The sequence below is a fragment of the Octopus bimaculoides genome, chromosome 10 (assembly GCF_001194135.2).
Source record: "Octopus bimaculoides isolate UCB-OBI-ISO-001 chromosome 10, ASM119413v2, whole genome shotgun sequence".
Taxonomy (NCBI): Eukaryota; Metazoa; Mollusca; class Cephalopoda; order Octopoda; family Octopodidae; genus Octopus; species Octopus bimaculoides.
This window is the reverse complement of record NC_068990.1, coordinates 47362026-47363903: the sequence shown is the minus strand read 5'-3', so window position 1 is coordinate 47363903 and position 1878 is coordinate 47362026. Positions and strand designations below refer to the sequence as shown.

General features: G+C 41.0%; 1 protein-coding gene across 1 annotated transcript in view; it reads left to right on the top strand.

Annotated features, from left to right (window-relative positions):
* The first annotated feature begins 1495 nt into the window (after nt 1–1495).
* LOC106875341 (tryptophan 5-hydroxylase 1) overlaps nt 1496–1878 on the top strand; it is a 35906-nt gene continuing 35523 nt past the window's right edge. The window contains exon 1 of the mRNA XM_014923432.2: nt 1496–1588. Coding sequence (XP_014778918.1) covers nt 1496–1588 — 93 coding nt within the window. The remainder of the gene's footprint in view (nt 1589–1878) is intronic.

Genomic DNA, 1878 nt, shown 5'->3' with positions numbered 1-1878 from the left:
TGTATGTATGTATGTATACATACATATATATACTGACAATAGCCGGCTGTAGTTGTAACTGGGCTTCATGTGCCTTTGCATGTCGTTTAAGTCCTCCCGCCGAATTATACTCCCTTCCACATGCCTAACAGATAGGATTAGTATGGTGTGTAGCACCACCACCAGCGGCCTGGTTATCAATCATCGGTCTCGCTTTATGACTACGAAAATGACTCTTGAATCCAGCTTTACTGAGGCAGGGTTTTGCACAGACACTGCACGTCAGCATCATAGGAAGACCCTTACCATCTGGAAGTGCAACAGTGATGCCCTTCCTGACATCCCTCACTTTCTCATGCGCAACTCGAGATTTTTCAAAAGTAGCTGTCCCCTCGTACACAATCCTCCACCTGCTACGGTCAATTACATGCCCTTCTGTGTGTCAGGAGAGATGCTAGCATCTCTTAAGGAAGCCTTCAGCAAGTCTTTATACCTTTTTTTTGCTTTGTGTGGAGATCGTTCTCCTTTAGCTAACTTTCCATAAAAGAGTTGCTTTGGCATCCTTGAATCTTTCATCCTGACCAGATGACCACTCCATCTGAGCCTTTGCTTCAACACAAGAGTTTTTATACTTTCACACCGAGAACTTTCCAATATCTCAAGATCACTGATGCGGTCATCCCACTTAATGCCATAGATCCGTCTGAGAACATCTGATGGAAGCGTTCCAGTTGTTTTAGGTGGTATCGATATGTGACCCACGTCTTGCAGGCATAAAGAAGGGAAGAGAGCACACACGCCTTGTACACCTTTATCTTTGTGTTCCTGCATGTCTCGCCGACTCTAGAGGCGCCTTTCTAGCCACCCGAAAGTATCACTTGCTTTCCTAATTCTGTATGGAATTTCATTATCCAAATTGCTATATCTATTAACAGTGCTTCCCAGGTAGACAAACTGATTAACTACATCAAGTCATTTACCATACACATAGATATTTGGTTCACTATACTGCTTACTAGGAGCAAGTTGGTACATGACAACAGTTTTCTTGAAACTGACTATCAATCCTAAGGCAGTGCAAGCATCCGGGAATGCATTCAAAATGTGTTGCATATCAATCTCTGTGTGCGCAACTAGATCACAATCATCTGCATACAAAAGGTTTCTTACGATAGAGGTAAATACCTTTGTTTTTTGCAGTAAAGCGCCTGACATTAAATATGCTGCCAGAGGTTCGATAATGGATGTAAACACCATATCTGCAGTTTCTGAACGCACTACAGAAAACCATCGCAAAATATATGGCAAATAGGGTCGGTGCCAGAATATTCCCCTGTTTCACTCCATTTTGTATTGAGATAGGCTCTGACATTTTACTTCTAACATTAACCCTACCTTTCATGTCTTCATGAAAAGACCTAGCCAAAGCAAGGAACTTTTCAGGACAATATTCTCTCAAGTACTGATAACCGGCCAGATTTCATCTTGTAGCATGTTGAGGTACCTTTCAGTATTCATGGTATTGCAAAGGATGAAAGGACCCAGAATCCTATCCGAAGTCATTCCACACCATACCGTTACTTTGTGCCGATCCTGCATGTTTTCAGAGGTAATACGAAGATCTTCTCCTGCCCAGTAGTGGTAGTTGTGACGGTTCACAAACCCACCGATGTGGAATACCGCTTCATTACCCCAGAGGATATTTTAAAAGAGATCAGACCGTTCTTCATACGAAGCCAACATCACCTTCCCAAACTCAAAATTTTAAACAATATAATCGATTTGAAAAAAAAAATAACATAGAATCAATTCCCATACATTAAAAAACATGGACGAAAAAAGATATAGTTAATTAAATTATAAGTATTTTAAAATAAGGAGTTACTTTTCAATCACCCT